Source organism: Eleutherodactylus coqui, chromosome 5 (assembly GCF_035609145.1).
Source record: "Eleutherodactylus coqui strain aEleCoq1 chromosome 5, aEleCoq1.hap1, whole genome shotgun sequence".
NCBI classification, from domain to species: Eukaryota; Metazoa; Chordata; class Amphibia; order Anura; family Eleutherodactylidae; genus Eleutherodactylus; species Eleutherodactylus coqui.
This window is the reverse complement of record NC_089841.1, coordinates 36,881,016-36,903,223: the sequence shown is the minus strand read 5'-3', so window position 1 is coordinate 36,903,223 and position 22,208 is coordinate 36,881,016. Positions and strand designations below refer to the sequence as shown.

General features: G+C 44.4%; 1 protein-coding gene across 1 annotated transcript in view; it reads right to left on the bottom strand.

Annotated features, from left to right (window-relative positions):
- Nucleotides 1-1,066: 1,066 nt before the first annotated feature.
- LOC136628738 (zinc finger protein 268-like) overlaps nt 1,067-22,208 on the bottom strand; it is a 451,149-nt gene continuing 430,007 nt past the window's right edge. The window contains exons 10-13 of the mRNA XM_066604840.1: nt 18,080-18,182; nt 4,675-4,800; nt 3,965-4,139; nt 1,067-2,796 (exon numbers count right to left, since the gene is read on the bottom strand). Coding sequence (XP_066460937.1) covers nt 1,544-2,796; nt 3,965-4,139; nt 4,675-4,800; nt 18,080-18,182 — 1,657 coding nt within the window. The 3' untranslated portion in view covers nt 1,067-1,543. The remainder of the gene's footprint in view (nt 2,797-3,964; nt 4,140-4,674; nt 4,801-18,079; nt 18,183-22,208) is intronic.

The following is a 22,208-nucleotide window of genomic DNA, read 5'->3' as shown; positions in this document are numbered from 1 at the left end:
TAACTATTTTCGAAAAGCCATGAATACATTTTCTATACTAATTAATTGGCAAATCCTAGAAAACATTGTAGAGCTTTGAGATTTTCCAGGTGAAGCCAGTCCAGAATTGCTCGTACCTTAGCAGGATCCATCTTGAACCCCTGAGGAGTAATAAAATATTTTAAGAATAAAGTTTTTGCCTCATAGCAAACAGGGAATTTTCCATGAGAATTTGTAGAACCTGTTGAACATGAGTCTTCTGGTAAGGCAAATCAAGTAAACAAATTAATATATCATCAAGAAAGACTAAAGCAAATTGACCAATAGGTTCCTGGAGGATATTAATGATCAACTGAAAGACTGCCGCACATTGGTTAACCCATATTAAATTATATAATGGCTGCATCCACACGGGCTACAAAATGATCGCTACAAAAAGCATGTATGTGAAGCCCATAGTTTCCAATGGGTTCTTTCAGGCTACAAAACATCTCATGTGAAAGAACCCATTGGAAACCATGGGCTTTACATACATGCGTTTTGTAGCCTGTGTGGATGCAGCCAGACATCAGTAGGTACTCAGAGTGTCTTTTTAGGGTGTTGAATGTCGTCTTCCACTCATCCCCTTCACAAAATAACATGCAATTGTAAGTCCTGTCGCAAGTCTATTTTAGAACACCAACATGCCCCCACAAGTTGATTGAAGAAATCAGGGATGGGTGGAAGAGAGTAAGCATGACGTACCATAATTTTGTTTAGTTCATTAAACCCACCCTCCTTTTTACTCACGAAAAGACACCTGCTGCAATAGAAGAATTTCTCAAACTACCAAAAAATACTTCTTCAACGATATTCGGGAACGTGACAGGGAGCTGGATGAGGTGTTTTTAATACTCACCCACTCCCACAATCCAGAGCTGTCCCCCTCTGAAGCTGGTGCGCAGCACAAAAATCTGACTCTTTTCAGGGTCCTGTGCACGCACCCTCTCACAAAAAGACAACATCTCAAACAGCTATATTGGTGAAAAAATATAAAATCTTATTAGTCTGGGATGGCAGCAATGCAAATGCAATTTTATTAAAGTGTACAAAGGTAGCAACACATAGAAAGATGTATAAATTTGGTATCATTATAATTGTATTGATTCATAGATTAAATTTAACAAGTTGCTTATACTCTGCAGTGAAAGCATTAAAAATAAAATATAACGCTTGGTTTTTTTTTCCCATTCACTCTGCCCCCCAAAAATCTATAAAAGTTAAACAATACAACATGTTTACCCTAAAGTGGTGCCATTATAAATATATCTCCCCTGCAAAAAAACAAGCCCGTCTGTAGGTATGGTGAAGAAAATAAAAGAAAAACATTATAGCTTTTGGAAAACGATGAAAAAAAAAAAGCACACTCGGAGGAGAAGGCAGTGACTCGAGATGAACGAGGCTCGCTCGAGTAACTGAACTTACCGAGCATGCTCACTCATCTCTAGTTATATTGTATGTCAATTTTTGGTGTAATTAATAGTAAATCTGTCAGGCTGCAGGAGACATGTTTAAAAGAAAATATCTATTGCACTGTGTGAGTTCTTTGATGTTTACAAAGATCTGATTTGTTGGTAAAAGATTTCTCACATTCTGAACATGAAAATGGCTTCTCCCCTGTGTGAGTTCTCTGATGTTTAATAAGATCTGATTTGTTGTTAAAAGATTTCCCACATTCTGAACATAAAAATGGCTTCTCCCCGGTGTGAGTTCTCTGATGTTCAACAAGACTTGCTTTTCTAGTAAGGCACTTCCCACATTCTGAACATGAAAATGGTTTCTCCCCTATGTGACTTTTTTGGTGTTGAACAAGATTTGATTTTGAAGTAAAATACTTGCCACATTCTGAACATGAAAATGGCTTTTCCCCTGTGTGAATTCTCCGATGTGTGACAAGATATGGTTTAGTAGAGAAACATTTTCCACATTCTGAACAAGAAAATGGCTTATGCCCTGTGTGACTTCTTTGATGTGAAATAAGTTCAAATTTAGTAGAAACACATTTTCCACATTCTGAACATGAAAATGGCTTCTCCCCTGTGTGATTTTTTTGGTGTTGAACAAGATTTGATTTTGAAGAAAAAGACTTGCCACATTCTGAACATGGAAATGGCTTCTCTCCTGTGTGAATTCGTTGATGTACAACAAGATCCGATTTAGTACAAAAACATTTACCGCATTCTGAACATGAAAATTGCTTCTCCCCTGTGTGACTTCTCTGATGTATAACTAAAGATGATTTATATACAAAACACTTTTCACATTCTGAGCATGAAAATTGCTTCTCTGCGGTGTGACTTATTTGGTGTTGAACAAGATTTGATTTTGAAGTAAAATACTTGCCACATTCTGAACATGAAAATGGCTTCACCCCTGTGTGACTTCTCTGATGTAGGACAAGGTCTGCTTTGTAGCTAAAACATTTCCCACATTCTGTGCAAGAAAATGGCTTCTCTCCTGTGTGAGTTTTTTGGTGTTTACCAAGATTTGATTTTGAAGTAAAATACTTCCCACATTCTGAACATGAATATGGCTTCTTCTCTATGTGAGTTCTTTGATGTTCTCTCCTTCTGTGACTTTTCTTTTGCTTATCAGTCTGTGATGAATCAGATGATGGGACCTGTATAAGGTGATTAGTTGATGGATCTTTGCTGTGAGGGGCTGAGGGGATATCTGGGATAATGGCAGGTTCTTCACATGTATCTTGTGTAACACCACATTCCTCTGCTTTACAATCTGCAGATATCAGTCGTCCCTCTGAGCTCTCAGTACTGTCATCTGCCAAGAATAAAACAGATTTTACAATTTTTTTATTGAAATAACCCTAAAAATTATATTGATATTTTATAACATTTCTAAATAAACATTTCAGTGCAAATTGCAAGTCACATAACATTTATTAGCTATGATAGTGATGGAAAAACAGATCTCACAGCGGGGACTACCAGATCATAGTGTTCGGTCACCAGGCTGTTCTCTTGCAGTTCTTCACTATTGTTGTGATGCCTCCATCTTCATAGGTCCATGTATCAGTGAACCTGTCACCACTCTTATAAATGCTCAGTGAAGAACCACAAAGTTTCTTGTGAGTCAGTGCTATTAACTGGTGTCAATCCCACACACTTCCTGATACCTACATGCCCTTTATCATTCAGGGTAGAAGTCAGGAGAAGTAATTATATTTATTTGAAGTTAGAAGAAGTGAATACAAAGTACGATAATAAGATATTTTAAGTTTTTCTTTTTATTATAATCTGTGTTTCTGGAATTAGTAAAAAAAAAATTTTGCATAAACAACATCCCTAAAAACTTAATGTGCTAATATGGCCTTGTAAGTAACGAATTGTGATGGTCATTAATCATATGTGGCCTCTAGGGGATCTGTAAAAGTGGCACTCAAAATATTTTACAGCTCTGTCCTCCATGATCCTCAGGTTCCTGTCCTGGGTAGATCACTAAGCTCAAGGTACATAAAAAGAGGATTTTTGTCTTACCATAAAATCCTTTTCTCGTAGCATTCATTCGAAACACAGGACCATGGATATAGACTGCTGCCACTAGTAGGCATGACACTAAGAAGAAGAAAAAATGGTACCTTCTATGCAGGTCATGCCCAAACTACAGGCACCTACCTAATTAGTCTATATGCCAGCAGTAGGAGACATAAAAGCTGAAATAAAACAATATCAAAGAACAAAAGAACTGAACAAATCCAAGAACATGCTACAACTGAGAAGGGCCCAGAAACATGAGGAAAAATGGGTGGATGCTGTGTCCCTCAATGAAAACTACGAGAAAGGATTTTACAGGAAGACAAAAATCCTCTTTTCTTGGTTGTTTCATTAGGGGACACAGGATTATGGAATGCCCCACAGCAATCCCTGGGGTTGGAAACAGAATTAGAATTTTCAGGTCAATTCCTGGTGCTGCACTGCTCATAAGTTACCCACTGAACAAGTGAAGTGTGCTGAAATCCTGAAGGGGTTATCTTGACCTTCCAGTTGGTTAGCTTTACAAATGAGTGAATTCACCACATATGGTTGACATAGAATCTGGAAATCCCGTACATCAACTGTCCAGTATGACAAAAAGAGAGTATGAGCTCCTGAAGGAAGATGTGGCTGCCAAATACAGACAAATGGTCCTCATAACGTACAGTTCTTGTAGTGACACCTCCGTGGGATGGGACAGAGAGGGAACAAAGGGTGACAATAAAATTAGATTATCTGATGAAGGATCAGAAAGGCCAAATGGCAAGAGAGGGCTCCCAATTTGGAGACCTTCCTGATTGAGGTTACTATGACCAAGAAGTGGAACTGGAGGAACCGCAGACGGACACTGAAGTCATTCTTTACATACATAATAAAGTCCCCGTGTATTTAGTCCTGTCTATTACCTGGTGATGGGAGCGGCTGGAGGGTCTCCATCATGGCCTCCTTGTACAGATCCTTGTGTCCTTATAAATACTCCCACTGCTCCATGGAGAAATAGACAGCGACATCCTGACACCTTATAGGAACCTGACAACACAATATACGGTCATTACCCAGAAGCCTCCAGTGCTGTTACTGTATAATTTCCCAGCATTCCCTGCAGCATCACCTCTCCAGTCAGCAGCTCAATCATCTTGTTGGCGAGTTCTAGAATCTTCAGTACATTGATGTCCTCATGTATCAGGGGGTGAGGTGGGGGCCCCGTGATTGGGCTCAGGGGTCTTTCCCATCCATCGCACACAGGGGACTGACAGCCATCACTAGAGGTCTTCTTCACTACTGTGTAATCCTGTACATGGGGAGACAGTAATAAATATCACTGCAGACATTTCCAGAGTCCATCATCAGTGACATCATCAGTTATTACCATAGATAAATAGGATGCAATGTGACATAGTTGGGGTAGAGAAGCCTTCTTCTATGTATAGCAGCCATTTTGTGTGCTCAGTCTGTGTTAGAGCCATGATTGTTTGCAAAGTACATAATTCTCAGAACAAAATACCAAGATGCTGACCTTTACAAGACGTACAAAAATAAGTGTGGGTGAACATATTGTCTCTCAATAACATTTAGATTAGCCGTAACACTAACCTCATTTATTGGCGCTAGCCATAAACAAATGCCAGATGAAATAGGAGCCTTGAGCGGAAATATTTGCTGAGAACAGACAATTAGCATGTGCATGCGTTAATGTTAATATCTGCTATGATTGGTTATATGTAGAGACTAGCTGATATACCCGGCTTCGCCCGAGTTAATTTGGTACTGGTGTTTATCTGGTGTTCACACGGAAAATCTTATGAAGTCGTGGTTACTTTAGAGATACTGAGGAAAAACATATGTTCACCATTTTGCATAGTTCTCTGCGTTACCCAGGAAACACCCCATGGAGGCAACCATGCAACGTTTCCTCTATATAAAATGACATCAGGAAGTGAGAGAATTAGACTACGTACATAAAATTTGGACACTAATTATTTTGCGCATAGAATTGAATAATCGAGTTGGGACCCATTAGCTTTTCTTATTTATGACACAATCAATGCTTGTGCCAAATTTCATGTTTCTATGACATTGGGAAGTGAAAGATTTAGATTATGTACGTAAAATTTGGACGCTAATTCTTTTGCGCATAGAATTGAATAATGGAGTTGGGACCCATTAACTTTTCCTATTTATGACATAATCAATGCTCGTGCCAAATTTCCCGTTTCTATGACACCGGAAAGTGAGAAAATTACATTCCGCACGTAAAATTTGGATGCTAATTCTTTTGCGCATAGAATTGAATAATCGAGTTGGGACCCATTAGCTTTTCCTATTTATGACATAATCAATGCTCGTGCCAAATTTCCTGTTTCTATGACACCGGAAAGTGAAGAAATTACATTCCGCACGTAAAATTTGGACGCTAATTCTTTTGCACATAAAATTGAATAATCGAGTTGGGACCTATGAACGTTTCCTATTCATGACATAATCAATGCTTGTGCCAAATTTCACGATTCTATGACACCGGAAAGTGAGAAAATTAGATTCCGTACGTAAAATTTGGACACTAATTATTTTGCGCTTAGAATTGAATAATCGAGTTGGGACCCATTAGCTTTTCTTATTTATGACACAATCAATGCTTGTGCCAAATTTCATGTTTCTATGACATTGGGAAGTGAAAGATTTAGATTATGTACGTAAAATTTGGACGCTAATTCTTTTGCGCATAGAATTGAATAATGGAGTTGGGACCCATTAACTTTTCCTATTTATGACATAATCAATGCTCGTGCCAAATTTCCCGTTTCTATGACACCGGAAACTGAGAAAATTACATTCCGCACGTAAAATTTGGACGCTAATTCTTTTGCGCATAGAATTAAATAATCGAGTTGGGACCTATGAACGTTTCCTATTCATGACATAATCAATGCTTGTGCCAAATTTCACGATTCTATGACACCGGAAAGTGAGAAAATTAGATTCCGTACGTAAAATTTGGATGATAATTCTTTTGCGCATAGAATTGAATAATCGAGTTGGGACCCATTAACTTTTCATATTTATGACACAATCAATGCTCGTGCCAAATTTCATGTTTCTATGACATTGGGAAGTGAGAGATTTAGATTATGTACGTAAAATTTGGACGCTAATTCTTTTGCGCATAGAATTGAATAATGGAGTTGGGACCCATTAACTTTTCCTATTTATGACATAATCAATGCTCGTGCCAAATTTCCCGTTTCTATGACACCGGAAACTGAGAAAATTACATTCCGCACGTAAAATTTGGACGCTAATTCTTTTGCGCATAGAATTGAATAATGGAGTTGGGACCCATTAGCTTTTCCTATTTGTGACATAATCAATGCTCGTGCCAAATTTCACGTTTCTATGACACCGGAAAGTGAGAAAATTACATTCCGCACGTAAAATTTTGACGCTACTTCTTTTGCGCATAGAACTAAATAATCGAGTTGGGACCCATTAGCTTTTCCTATTTATGACATAATCAATGCTCGTGCCAAATTTCCTGTTTCTATGACACCGGAAAGTGAAGAAATTACATTCCGCACGTAAAATTTGGATGCTAATTCTTTTGCGCATAGAATTGAATAATTGAGTTGGGACCTATGAACTTTTCCTATTCATGACATAATCAATGCTTGTGCCAAATTTCACGATTCTATGACACCGGAAAGTGAGAAAATTAGACGATAATTCTTTTGCGCATAGAATTGAATAATCGAGTTGGGACCCATTAACTTTTCATATTTATGACACAATCAATGCTCGTGCCAAATTTCATGTTTCTATGACATTGGGAAGTGAGAGATTTAGATTATGTACGTAAAATTTGGACGCTAATTCTTTTGCGCATAGAATTAAATAATGGAGTTGGGACCCATTAGTTTTTCCTATTTATGACATAATCAATGCTCGTGCCAAATTTCCTGTTTCTATGACACCGGAAAGTGAAGAAATTACATTCCGCACGTAAAATTTGGACGCTAATTCTTTTGCGCATAGAATTGAATAATCGAGTTGGGACCCATTAGCTTTTCCTATTTATGACATAATCAATGCTCGTGCCAAATTTCACGTTTTTATGACACCGGAAAGTGAAAAAATTACATTCCGCACGTAAAATTTCGACGCCAATTATTTTGCGCTAGAATTGAATAATCGAGTTGGGACCTATGTACTTTTCCTATTTATGACATAATCAATGCTCGTGCCAAATTTCACGTTTCTATAACACCGGAAAGTGAGAAAATTACATTCCGTACGTAAAATTTGGACGCTAATTCTTTTGCGCATAGAATTAAATAATCGAGTTGGGACCCATTAACTTTTCCTTTTTATGACATAATCAATGCGCGTGCCAAATTTTAAGTTTCTATGACATTGGGAAGTGAGAGATTTAGATTCCGTACGCAAAATTTTGACGCCAATTCTTTTGCGCTAGAATTGAATAATCGAGTTGGGACCCATTAGCTTTTCCTATTTTGGAGATAATCTATGCTTGTGGCAAATTTCATGTTTCTACGACATTGGGAAGTTGGAGAACTTTTGGCGAGTCAGTGAGTGAGTCAGTCAGTCAGTGAGTCAGTGAATGAGTCAGTGAGGGCTTTCGTCTTTATATATAGAGATGAGCGAGCACACTCGTTCGAGCATTAGGGTACTCGAGATGTTCGTTACTCGAGACGAACACCACGCGGTACTCGAGTCAATTTCATTTCCCTTTCCCGCATGTTTAGTGCCATTTTCTAACCAATAAACATGGGGGAAGGCATTACCACTTCCTGCTGTGCAGTGCCAGCCCTGTGCACATCTACAGCAGTGAGTGGCTAGCGGGATCAGGTGACCACCGAGTGGCTCGCCTCAGATGCATGCTGGCAGAGGTTAGGGAAAGTGCTGATGCTGATATAGGGAAAGTGTAAGAGTAGGATCCTCTCTTCAAGAACCCCAAGGTCCTTCTTAGGGCTACTCCTTATTGTGTGCATTACTGTTGTGGCTGGCTGGGAGCAGTAGTGCACCATTTTTTTTAAGCATCTAGGCCTGTGCAGGCCATTGCAGCTATACTGTTCTGTGTGTGCAGTGCATTAGGCACAGGTCTCAATGCTAAACAGTACTCTAATATTTCCTGTGCCACTGCAGATCATTTCAGCTATACCATTCTATGTGTGCAGTGCAATAGGCACAGGTCGCATCGCTAAATAGAACGCAAATATTGCCTGGCCCACTGCAGAAAGGCATTTCACAGATACCATTTTCTGTGTTGGGTGAAGTAGCCGCAGTTATTAGCACTGTCCACTGGCTGTATAGTTTCCTGCCCCTGTGCAGAGACTCGCACAATTCCCTTTCCTTGTGGGGGGGGAGGGGGGTTGAGATAGCCGCAGTTACCAGCACTATCCACTGGCTGTATACCTTTATGCCCCTGTACAGAGCATCTCACAATATCCTGTCCTTGGGTGCGGTGAAGTAGTCGCAGTTATTCGCACTATCCACTAGCTTTACAGCTTTCTGCCCCTGTGCAGAGCATCTCACAATACCCTTTCCTCTGGTGCAGTGAAGTAGCCGCGGTTATTCGCACTATCCACTGGCTTTATAGCTTTCTGCTCCTGTGCAGAGTGTCTCACAATACCCTTTCCTTGGGTGCGGTGAAGTAGCCACAGCTATTCGCACTGTCCACTGGCTATATAGTTTTCTGCCTCTGTGCAGAGCGTCGCACAATACCCTTTCCTTTGGAGGGTTGAGGTAGCCGCAGTTACCAGCACTATCCACTGGCTGTATAGCTTTATGCTCCTGTACAGAGCGTCTCACAATACCCTGTCCTTGGATGTGTTGAAGTAGCCGCAGTTATTCACACTATCCACTGGCTTTACAGCTTTCTGCCCCTGTGCAGAGCGTCTCACAATACCCTTTCCTCGGGTGCAGTGAAGTAGCCGCGGTTATTCGCACTATCCACTGGCTTTATAGCTTTCTGCTCCTGTGCAGAGCGTAATACCCTTTCCTCGGGTGCAGTGAAGTAGCCGCGGTTATTCGCACTATCCACTGGCTGTATAGCTTTCTGCCCCTGTGCAGAGCGTCGCCCAATACCCTTTCCTTGGGGGGAGGGGGGGGGGGAGTTGAGGTAGCCGCAGTTACCAGCACTATCCACTGGCTTTAGAGTTTTCTCCCACTCCATACAGCCTCTTTTATCTACAAGTTTCTGTGAGTGGTAAATTACCCCTAGGTATCAGTGCAAGACAGCGGTTTCATTTTTTCCAGTCACAGCATAGAGCCTCCACTATCTACAAGTCTCTGTGTGCAGTGAATTAGCCACAGTTCTCAGCGCTATACGGTGGGGTAATTCATTTGGGCCCTGCTCTATCCTTAATCCCGCATGATGAGGAGTAGAGGTAAGGGTCGAGGACGTCGCCGCGGTCATCTAAGTGAGGGTGTGGGCACAGGCCAAGGTCCTGGGCGGGGTGAAACACAGCCGGCTATTGAGGGATGAGGAGAGCGCCAAGTCCATATGGTCCCCAGATTCATATCACAATTTGCGGGTCCACATGGTAGACATGTATTACAAGCAGAGCAGTGTGAGCAGGTCCTGTCATGGATGGCAGAAAACGCGTCCAGCAATGAATCGACCCCCCAGTCTTCTACGCAGTCCACTACTCCCAGCCTAGGCACTGCACCTCTGAATCCTCTGGCTGCTCTTCCATCCTCCGAGCCTCGTCACTCCAGGAAAATGACAGATTCTGAGCAGGCAGACTCCCAGGAACTGTTCTCGGGTCCCTGCCCTGAGTGGGAAAAAATGGTTCCTCTCTCACCTGCTGAGTTTGTCGTCACCGATGCTCAACATTTGGAAAGTTCCCAGAGTCTGGGTGATAAGGCAGGGGACTTGCGGCAACTGTCTCAAGAGCTTTTTGCCAATGAGGATGATGAGACACAGTTTTCTGTCGTTGAGGTAGTATTAAGGGCAATAAGAGGAGGAGCGCACAGAGGATTCAGAGGAAGAGCTGCTGGATGATTAGGTGACTGACCCCACCTGGCTTGCTAAGCCAACTGAAGACAGGGCTTCAAAGGGGGAGGCAAGTGCAGCAGCAGGACAGGTTGGAAGAGGCAGTGGGGTGGCCAGGGGGAGAGGCAGGGCCTGAGCAAAAATCCTGTAACTGTTTCCCACAGCACCCACTCGCGGCAAGCCTCTGTGCAGAGGGCTAGGTGCTCAATGGTGTGGATGTTTTTTAGTGAGAGCACGGATGACCGACGAACAGTGGTGTACAACCTGTGCCACAACAAGATCAGCCAGGGAGCCACCACTACCAGCCTCACCACCACCAGCATGCGCAGGCGTATGATGGCCAAGTATCACACAAGGTGGGACGAAGGTCATTCACCTCCTCCGGGTCCAATCCCCCCGGCCTCTTCCCCTGTGCCACAACCTGGCACACAGATCCAATCCCCCTTCCAGGACGCAGGCACGAGCACGTCCCGGCCTGCACCCACACCCTCACCTCCACAGTCCTCCACTCCATCCAGCAATGTCTCTCAGCACAGGGTTCAGCTGTCGCTAACACAAGCATTGGAGCAAAAGCAGAAATGCGCCGCCACCCACCCACATACTTAAGCTTTAAATGCGCATATTGCCAAATGAATTAGCCTGGAGATGCTGCCGTACAGCCTTGTGGAGATGGAGGCTTTTAGAAACATGATGGTGGCGGCAGTCCCACAGTACTCTGTCCCCAGTCGCCACTGTTTTTCCCGGTGTGCCATCCCCGCCCTACACCAGCACATCTCCTGCAACATTAACCGTGCCCTCACCAACGCAGTTAATGGGAAGGTCCACTTAACTTGTCTGACCTGCTCGGCAAGGTGCGCTGCGTCTGCGCACATTTCCGCAAGTCCACCACGGATGCTGCCACCCTCAGGACACTGCAACATCGGTTTCAGCTGCCAGAGCACCGACTGCTGTGCGACGTGCCCACGTGATGGAATTCTATGCTGCACATGATAGCAAGTCTGTATGAGCAGCGTAGAGCAATTGTGGAGTACCAGTTGCAACATGGGCGGCGCAGTGTTGGTCAGCCTCCGCAGTTCTTTACAGAGGAGTGGGCATGGATGGCAGACATCTGCCAGGTCCTTGGAAACTTTGGGGAGTCTACCAAAATGGTGAGCGGCAATGCGGCCATCATTAGCGTTACCTTCCCGCTGCTTTGCCTACTAAGAACTTCGCTGCTAAGCATAAGGGCCGACACTTTGTGGTTAGAGCAGGAGACGGGGGATGACAGTATGTCGCTTGATAGCCAGACCACCTTCACGTCTATATCTCAGCGCGTTTTGGAGGAGGAGGAGGGGGAAGGGCTGAAGAGGAGGAGGAGCATCCTCCTACTGAGGACAGCGATGTGCGTACTGGCACTCTGGCACACATGGCTGACTTCATGTTAGGCTGCCTTTCCCATGACCCATGCGTTAGATGCATTCTGGCCAACACGGATTACTGAGTGTACACCCATCTCGACCCACGGTATAAGGAAAACCTTTCCACATTCATTCCCGAAAAGGAAAGGGGTACGAGAGTGATGCAGTACCACAGGGCCCTGGTGGAAAAAGTGATGCTGAAGTTCCAATGTGACAGCGCTAACGGCAGAAGACGCAGTTCAGTGAGCCAACTAGCAGGGGAGGTGCGGGGATCAGGCAGCATGTCCAGCGTAGGCAGGGGAACACTCTCCAAGGCCTTTGCCAGTTTTGTGGCAGGTTTGAGGGGTCCACCTATACTCTTGCTACAGAAATGTTACAGGGTTCCACCTATACACTTGCTACTGAAAGGTTTGAGGAGTCCGCTTATACTCTTGCTACAGAAATGTTACCAGGGTCCGCCTATACACTTGCTACAGAAAGGTTTGAGGGGTTCGCCTATATTCTTGCTACATAAATGTTTTAGGGGTTCGCCTAAACACTTGCTACTGAAATGTTTGAGGGGTTCGCGTATACTCTTGCTACATAAATGTTACAGGGTTCCACCTATACACTTGCTAATGAAAGGTTTAAGGGGTTCGTCATACTCTTGCTACAGAAATGTTACAGGGGTCCACCTATACACTTGCTACTGAAAGGTTTGAGGGGTCCACCTGTACACTTGCTACTGAAAGGTTTGAGGGGTTCGCCTATACTCTTGCTACAGAAATGTTACAGGGGTCCGCCTATACACTTGCTACTGAAAGGCTTGAGGGGTCCGCCTATACACTTGCTACTGAAAGGTTTAAGGGTTTCGCCTATACTCTTGCTACAGAAATGTTTCACGGGATTCGCCTATACTCTTGCTACAGAAATGTTTCAGGGGTCCGCCTATACTCTTGCTACAGAAATGTTACAGTGGTCCGTATATACACTTGCTACTGAAAGGTTTGAGGGGTCCACCTATACACTTGCTACTCAAAGGTTTGAGGGGTTTGCCTATACTCTTGCTACATAAATGTTACAGGGGTCCGCCTATACACTTCTACTAAAAGGTTTGAGGGGTTCGCCTATACTCTTGCTACATAAATGTTACAGGGGTTCGCCTATACACTTGCTACTGAAATGTTTGAGGGGTTTGCCTATACTCTTGCTACATAAATGTTACAGGGGTCCGCCTATACACTTCTACTAAAAGGTTTGAGGGGTTCGCCTATACTCTTGCTACATAAATGTTACAGGGGTCCGCCTATGCACTTCTACTAAAAGGTTTGAGGGGTTCGCCTATACTCTTGCTACATAAATGTTACAGGGGTTCGCCTATACACTTGCTACTGAAATGTTTGAGGGGTTTGCCTATACTCTTGTTACATAAATGTTACAGGGTTCCACCTATACACTTGCTACTGAAAGGTTTGAGGGGTCCGCCTATACACTTGCTATTGAAAGGTTTGAGGGGTCCGCCTATACACTTGCTATTGAAAGGTTTGAGGGGTGCACCTATACTCTTGCTACATAAATGTTTCAGGGGTTCGCCTATACACTTGCTACTGAAATGTTTGATGGGTTTGCCTATACTCTTGCTACATAAATGTTACAGGGTTCCACCTATACACTTGCTAATGAAAGGTTTGAGGGGTTCTTCATACTCTTGCTACAGAAATGTTACAGGGGTCCGCCTATACTCTTGCTACAGAAATGTTACAGTGGTCCGTCTATACACTTGCTACTAAAAGGTTTGAGGGGTCCACCTATACCCTTGCTACTGAAAGGTTTGAGGGGTCCGCCTATACTTTTGCTACAGAAATGTTTCAGGGGTCTGCCTATACTCTTGCTACAGAAATGTTACAGGGGTCCGCCTATACACTTGCTACTGAAAGGTTTGAGGGGTCCACCTATACACTTGCTACACAAAGGTTTGAGGGGTCCGCCTATACACTTGCTACACAAAGGTTTGAGGGGTCCGCCTATACACTTGCTACTGAAAGGTTTGATGGGTTTGCCTATACTCTTGCTACATAAATGTTACAGGGGTCCGCCTATACACTTCTACTGAAAGGTTTGAGGTGTTCGCCTATACTCTTGCTACATAAATGTTTCAGGGGTCTGCCTATACTCTTGCCACAGATATGTTTCACGGGTCCGCCTATACTGTGGGTGCACAAAGGTTTCACATAGCGGTGTTCAGCTGTCTGGCACAAATACACAGAATAACTTGGGCAGAAGAGTGGGTCGAGACCGAGGTCCTGGCCGACGTGAAACTCTGCCATGTTTGGGCACTGTCATTTCTTCATGTGTAATACCTTCTTTTGGTTTCATGGGTTCACCTGTGCTATGGGTGCACAAAGGTTTCCCATTGTGGTGTTCAACTATTTGACACATACACCAAATGAATTGTGTGGGGACACATAGATTTCCCGTAGCTATGTAACTCACGACACCTTGGGTCAACCAGGTGGAAGCTGGGACCAACCCTGATCCTGGGCCGCTCACATGCTTCCCACACAGTATTGTGGGTCCTACCTCGGTCACGGTTTCTCGGGCTTATTATGCCACCTCTTCCTCCTGCTTGGGGTCTGGGGATCAGCGCTGGTCGACATGTATTTGCTGTTGTGTTACCACAGTTATCTGAGACACTGGTTTTGACCAATCAAAAGAAGCACAACTGATTTAATGAGACGTTCACAGCTGTACTAGCATCCGAGTCTGCTTTATGACCACGATTGCTGAGGGTGTAGGTAGGAGGCCAAGGTCCTGGGGGGGCAACTGTGCCAGGCTTGGCCTGTGGAACTTGTTGTCAGTTCATCCCATCTTTGTAGTGATGAAAGCAAGCGTAACTGATTTAATGAGACGTTCACAGCTGTACTAGCATCCGAGTCCACTTTATGCCCAAGTAAATTGTTAGGAGGGTGACCGCTAGGTTCTTGCCCCCTATTTGGCTTTATAGTGCAACCTGGGAGCCTCAGATGCACCCATGCATGCTGCCCCTGCCGTTCCCTATTTCTTTCTGTGGTGTTTCCATGACTTTTTGAGGTTTTCCGGTGTTTCACAAGTCATCACCTATGCGGAGCATCGGTCAGCTTGAATAATGCTCGACTCATCCATTGACTTCAATATGGTTCATTACTCGAAACCAGCTCTCGAGTATTACGAAAAGCACGACTCGAGTACTGAGCACCCAAGCATTTTGGTCCCCGCTCATCTCTAGGTATATGCTAAAACACTATTAGAATATGCTAATGCATTGATACAAATACAAGTTATGATTGGTTGTGTGTTACCGTATCACAGAAGCGTACTATTCTTGCGATTGGCCAGCTGTAGGGCGTTGTTTCTATTCGAAATAATATATCAACTACTTAACAACAAACATAGACGAGAATTTGCTTGTGAACCCATTAGGGGGTTTACGTGTCTGATTCTTCAAGCTCGATATAATTACATATATAATTTGGATACCCACAATATAATTGCGCTAACAAAAATGGGAGCCCAACATGGTAACTTTTCCTCCTTTTCCAGACCTTGCTGAGGATTCTATTGCAGGACTGATAGATTATAACAAGCCCCCAAAATATGGTAAGAAGCTTCCTTACACCTACACTATCTGTCTTTCCCCGAGTGGAACATTTCAATATCTGGGTGAGTTGGATGGCACTAGCCTTTTTTGCTAATAAATCGTGTCCAAGAACCCAAAAGAGGGATATGTCATCTGATAGTTACTTAAAGTCTTAATATCTACAGATGTCCCCTGTTTGTATGCTCTCTTGACTTGCAAATAACTGCTAGAGGCGACCTAGAATTTGACAGACTTAGTGATCGACCTGTGCCAAAGGGACAAACTAGGACACATTACAGAGGCAAGAAGAGCATATATACTTTGAATTTATATGCTAGACCCGACCCTAGACTCCGGAAAGTAGACTGGAGTAAAATATTTAGGACCTTACCGCCCTGTATAACAGCTTATTGTCTGGGGGAACTATCACCTGCCTTGAACTCTGACATAGACAAAAATTTTGGTGGTAATTGAAAAAGAAATTAAATGCTAGTATAGTACACTCTCAATCTCAACATAATACCATTGCCACTGTAGGAGTTTAATGTACAGAGTGACCTACAGAGGGCTAGAGACAGGCATTCTGGACTGCAGAAACGGTTAATGCTTTCTTCCGGTTTACTGTGGGTGTGGCAGGAAGTAAAATAAATAGATCAGTTCCTGCCATACTCAGGGGAAGTGACAGCTTAGTAAAGCTAGAAGGGCTGCAAGCCTGAGATCCAGTGTGGACCAGATAGAGGCGCCATGAATCCATGTCAGGAACTTGGAGCCTGAGATCCAGTGTGGACGAGGTCTGAAAGGGGAGGACGCCCTCTTGACACCCTGGGTGGGGTTAGTGACGGGGACTCTACGAGTTTGTGAACCCTAGATAATGGTATCCTGTACAAGTTGGTTGATGTGGAATAAAACTGGCAGGCGCCAAATTTGAAAAAAAATCCTGTGTCCAGAGTATCTGTCTACACGTGTTGTGCCTATTTCCTGTCCGAGAGGTCGGCGATCCGCAGGTGAGTGACCCAAGCTTGCCACAGGACACAATAGACAGTGGGAGTGGGTTTTGAGATGCAGACAACACGCATCCACAAATTCAATAGACCTGACTTGTCCCGACTATCTGCATGAATCAGACTAATGCGATTTGCAAACAAAGGAGTGGAAATGTTAGGGTAGAGAGGTCCTCTTCTGGGCACAGTAACCATTTTGTGTGCTCAGAATGTTAGCCATGATTATTTGCAAAGTACATGATTCTCAGAGCAAAATACCAAGACAGTGACCATTATAATACATACAAAGATAAGTGTGGGTGAACAAGCTGTCTCCCAGTTAGGCCGTCTGCACACGGGTGGATTTGCATTGCGGATTTTGGAGCGGGCATCTGCCACTAAAATTCCGCAGCAAATACCAGCATGCGATGGAAAAGTGATTTTTCTTGCACACAAGTGGAAATCAATTATGATTTTCCACTCGCCGAGGAAAAATCGCAGCTTGCTCTATTATTAGGCAGATTCCATGTGGACGGCTTCCATGGAAGTCAACGGTAGTAGTCCAACCCGCAGGCTTTCCACAATCATTATTGCGGAAAGGTCGCTGAATCCGCATCATCGCCTAGCGACAGTGCAGCAAAATGTGTACTGCGCATGTGTACCAGCGCACTGGCCGGACCATCCGCAGTACAGATTAAGAGAGGTATGTGGGGTCACTAGCCGGACACAGGGTCAGATTTCGCTGCGTGATCCTGCATGCGGAATCCAACCCATTCGTCTGCAGGGGGCCTTACACTTAGATTAGCCATAACACTGACACTACTTACTGGCTCTAGCCATAAACAAATGCCAGATGAAATGGGAGCCTTGAGCTGAAATATTTGCTGAGAACAGACAAATAGCATGTGCATGGGTTAATGTTAACATTTACTATGACTGATTATATGCTATGAGGTTAAAATGATATGCTAATACGTTGATACAAATAAAAGTTATGATTGGTCGTATGTCATCACAGAAGCTTGCTATTCGTGTGATTGGCCCACTGTGAGGCGTTGTTTCTATTGGAAATAATATATCAACTACTCCAAAATAAATATTTGCTGTGAACTCCATTAGTAAGTCATGTTTCCGATTCTTTGCGCTAAATATAATTACACTTATATAATATCATATAATTTTGATGCCCACGACATACCGGCAGCACCAATTGCGCTAACAGCATCATCAGAATCTCTTCCCTCTCCTGTCATATCATGTTATTACCATAGGTAAGAATGATGTAATGTGACATCATCAGAATCTCTTCCCTCTCCTGTCATATCATGTTATTACCATGGGTAAGAATGATGTAATGTGACATCATCAGAATCTCTCCAGTGACATCATCTGTTATTACCATAGGTTAAGAATGATGTAATGTGACATCATCAGAATCTCTCACCTCACCAGTGACATCATCTGTTATTACCATAGATAAGACTGATGTAATGTGACATCATCAGAATCTCTCACCTCCCCAGTGACATCATCTGTTATTACCATGGGTAAGAATGATGTAATGTGACATCATCAGAATCTCTCACCTTTCCAGTAAGATGGAAGAGTATTTCAAGGGTGACATTTAATACACTCTTCACCATCTTGTCCGTGTCTTCCTTCATCCTTGATGGGTCAATCAGGAGAATTCTGTTGTATAGTAAATGTCAAAAGAGGATCTTATATTGAAAAGACCTAAAGGAAAAGAAGATAAGCCAATGTGAGAGCGACAGAAATGTAAAATGCATCAATAACTCGTGAAAAGGAAAAAAATTGACATGTTGACCCCCTGCACCATAATAGTATGTACCACTCCACCCTGCCCCATAATAGTATGTACCACTCCACCCTGCCCCATAATACTATGTACCACTCCACCCTGCCCCATAATAGTATGTACCGCTCCACCCTGCACCATAATAGTATGTACCACTCCACCCTGCACCATAATAGTATGTACAGCTCCACCCTGCCCCATAATAGTATGTACCCCTCCACCCTGCCCCATAATAGTATGTACCCCTCCACCCTGCACCATAATAGCATGTACCACTCCACCCTGCACCATAACAGTATGTACAGCTCCACCCTGCCCCATAATAGTATGTACTCCTCCACCCTGCACCATAAAAGTATGTACCCCTCCTCCCTGCCCCATAATAGTATGTACCAATCTGCCCTGCACCATAATAGTATGTACCTCTCCACCCTGCACCATAATAGTATGTACAGCTCCACCCTGCCCCATAATAGTATGTACCCCTCCACCCTGCCCCATAATAGTATGTACCACTCCACCCTGCCCCATAATAGTATGTACAGCTCCACCCTGCCCCATAATAGTATGTACCGCTCCACCCTGCCCCATAATACTGTGTACCGCTCTACCCTGCCCCATAATAGTATGTACCCCTCCACCCTGCGCCATAATAGTATGTACTGCTCCACCCCGCACCATAATAGTATGTACCACTCCACCCTGCGCCATAATAGTTTGTACCACTCCACCCTGCGCCATAATAGTTTGTACCACTCCACCCTGCGCCATAATAGTATGTACCGCTCCACCCTGCACCATAATAGTATGTACTGCTCCACCCTGCCCCATAATAGTATGTACCGCTCCACCCCGCACCATAATAGTATGTACCGCTCCACCATGCACCATAATAGTATGTACCACTCCACCCTGCCCCATAATAGTATGAACCGATCCACACTGCCCCATAATAGTATGTACCACCCCACCCTGCCCCATAATAGTATGTACCACCCCACCCTGCCCCATAATAGTATGTACCACCCCACCTTGCCCCATAATAGTATGTACCGCACTACCCTGCGCTATAATAGTATGTACCACTCCACCCTTCCCCATAATAGTATGTACCCCTCCACCCTGCGCCATAATAGTATGTACCACTCCCCCCCCCCCCATAATAGTATGCACCGCTCCACCCTGCCCCAGAGCATTACGGATGCAATGATAACAAATATGTTAGTTTTTAAAATCTTATGTCCCTGTCGGGACTTGAACCTGCGGTGCTATGAATGCACTCGCAATCACAAGCCACGGCAGACCCAGGAGCTTTTATCTGGTGTCTAGTTACCATGCCAACCCAATGGCGCTCCACAATCATATGGCAGAGGGTCAATGACATCACAGTGGGAGCACCCTTTGGTATTATTGTATCTTGACGCCACCAGGAAGTCCTGGTGGCGTCAAGATTGACAGGGGATGACGCCCCCTGTACATGATTGGCTAGACAGCTGCCAAGGCAGAAGGTCCTGGAAGGCAATTAAACCTATTTTTAAAAAGGCATATGGCTGAACCACTGCTGGCCCATGTAACTTACTGATGGTGGACACAGCAGGGAGGGCACCGCGACGGGGGGAGGCACTGTCTCAGATGGGCAGACGCACAGTGCAGCAGCACACCAGGGATTGTAGTGCACCACGGGACCGCAGCAGCATAGTCAGCGCCAGCATATGGCCAGTAGGTGTGTGCGGGGGAACCTCCATTACGGAGCAGACAGGCCACGGGATGCTGGGAGCAGGCAGCCAGCGGAGCGGAAGACACATACGGCGTCATCAATCAGCCCTCATCCTCCCTGAGGCCGGGGGGAAATCACAGGCAAGCAGCGTGGGCAGCATCAGTGAGAGACACAGGGGCACCCTAAACATTGCTTTTTACTGGGCCTGGTGGCTTATCGTGAGGGTCCCTTTTTTTGTTACAGCTGATAATATAAGCCTAAATGGAAAAGAAACCCTCACCCTAAGCCAGCAACAGCAAAGCACACTGTGCTGCTAGGACCTTCTATGCTTGATCCTATCGGGAGAGGGGCGTTCCTCCTGTCAAACTCCTAGCTTCCGGTGGCGTCAAGATACAATAATACCACACCCATCTGCTGTAAACCATTCACAGGCTTCAATCAACATTGATTGCAGCCTGTAGGGGGCTAACAGTGGGGATCGGTGTTCTCACTCATCCCAGATGTTGCAGCAGGAAGCCAGCTGTCAGTCACAGCCGACTCTCGCTGCGGAAGCTGTGGGCTCAGGTTCTGACACCGCGCCTTCCATACAACTAAAGTATATGTCTATTTGCGAAAACATTTATGTCCTGGGCTGTCAAGGGGTTAAGTATCAGACGAGGCTGCGACCCCGAAGGGTTAAAGAACAGATTTTGTAGGCACTTTTTTGGAAGGCCTGAACATGAGTGTAGTGTGTAGTAGTAGGAGCCGTGTTGTATAGGTCGTACATATCTGTAGTGTGCGCTGTCCTCCACTAGATGGCGCCTGTCTGCTGAGGAATGCAGCGCAGTTACTGAACTAGGAGAGAAGAGGAGGAAAGCTGCCTCTATCAGTAACCGCACAGCCGGGACGTCTGATCTCACACAGGGAGTGAAGGGTTAATAATAACCTGGCATGAGGGACACACAGACCTCCACCTGCAGAGCCCACAGCAGCTTCAAGGACCTGTGATGATGTCATCGTCATGTGATCAGTCTCATGTGTGGGAGGAGTCAGGCTCCAGGCTGGGAGGAGTTTACATACATTACAGACAGCTCTACTACCCCGTATACATTACACACACGGCTCTACTACCCCGTATACATTATACACACGGCTCTACTACCCCATATATATTACACACACAGCTCCACTACCTTGTATACATTACACACACTGCTCTAACCCGTATACATTACACACACGGCTCTAACCCGTATACATTACACACACGGCTCTACTGCCCTGTATACATTACACACACGACTCTACTACCCCGTATACATTACACACACGGCTCTACTACCCCGTATACATTACACACAGCTCCACTACCCCGTATACATTACACACACGGCTCTACTACCCTGTATACATTACACACAGAGCTCTACTACCCCGTATACATTACACACACAGCTCTACTACCCCATATACATTACACACACGGCTCTACTACCCTGTATACATTACACACACAGCTCTACTACCCCGTATACATTACACACGGCTCTACTACCCCGTATACATTAAACACACAGAGCTCTACTACCCCGTATACATTACACACACGGCTCTACTACCCCGTATACATTACACACACGGCTCTACTACCCCGTATACATTACACACACAGCTCTGCTACCCTGTATACATTACATACACGGCTCTGCTACCCTGTATACATTACACACACGGCTCTACTACCCCGTATACATTACTCACACGGCTCTACTACCCCGTATACATTACACACACAGCTCTACTACCCCGTATACATTACACACACGGCTCTACTACCCCGTATACATTACACATACAGCTCTACCACTCCATATACATTACACACTCAGCTCTATCCCGTATACATTACACACACGGCTCTACTACCTTGTATACATTACACACACGGCTCTACTATCCCGTATACATTACACACACGGCTCTACTACACCGTATACATTACACACACGGCTCTACTACACCGTATACATTACACACACAGCTCTACTACTCCGTATACATTACACACACAGCTCTACCCTGTATACATTACACACACAGCTCTACCCTGTATACATTACACACACGGCTCTACTACCCCCTATACATTACACACACGGCTCTACTACCCCGTATACATTACACACACAGCTCTACTACCCCC